The sequence below is a fragment of the Entamoeba nuttalli genome, assembly GCF_000257125.1.
Source record: "Entamoeba nuttalli P19 unplaced genomic scaffold asmbl_10036, whole genome shotgun sequence".
Lineage (NCBI taxonomy): Eukaryota > Evosea > Mastigamoebida > Endamoebidae > Entamoeba > Entamoeba nuttalli.
In genome coordinates, this window is record NW_008579968.1 from 5513 (window position 1) to 6197 (window position 685).

A 685-nucleotide genomic window follows, 5' to 3' on the forward strand; every position below is an offset into this window, starting at 1 on the left:
TTCTTTTTTCGGTCCATTCTTCTAATTCTTTCATTTCTTCCATTTTTATCATTCCTTTCATATTTTCTAATCTCTTCTTTCTTTCAGGATAATCACTATATTGTTTTCCCCATTCTTCTTTTTTATCTCTAAATTCATTTTTAATATAATTAATTTCTTCATTAATTCTCTGAATTTCATATTCTAATTTTGTGATTTTATCTTCCATTTTCATTTCTTCTATTTTAATGATTTTATCTATTATTTTATTCTTTGCTTTTCCTAGTGTCTCTTCATCATCATTACAGTCTTTCATTATTACTTCCATTTTATTCTTAATATCTTCTATTTTACTCATCGTTGTTTTCCCTTTTTCTATCACTAATCTTCTTCTTCTAACTACTTCGTTCATCCTATCAAATATTCCTTCTCCTCTTTTAATTGCTTCTGAAATGTCTCATTCTCTTGTTTTTCAAATACCTCATTCTTATTACTGCCTAAATAATATTGGTATTGTTTTGTAGTTTCTTCAATTGATTGTTGTATGCTTGGAAGTGTTTTTATTACTTCTTTAATAGTTTTATTATTCATCAATTCTTCCATTCCACTTTGTTTTGATATTTGAAAGATTAAACTAAACAATTTAAATAAATTTGACACGTTCATAATATTCACTAAATCCATAAGAAACCATTATATTCTAATA

The 685-nt window shown here is 24.8% G+C and overlaps 1 protein-coding gene across 1 annotated transcript in view; it reads right to left on the reverse strand.

Moving 5' to 3' along the window:
• ENU1_209110 (hypothetical protein) overlaps positions 1-391 on the reverse strand; it is a gene marked incomplete at both ends in the record, with an annotated part of 591 nt that extends 200 nt beyond the window's left edge. Inside the window, one exon of the mRNA XM_008862332.1 lies at positions 1-391. This exon is cut by the window's left edge and continues 200 nt beyond it. Coding sequence (XP_008860554.1) covers positions 1-391 — 391 coding nt within the window.
• Between the last annotated feature and the right edge of the window lie 294 nt (positions 392-685).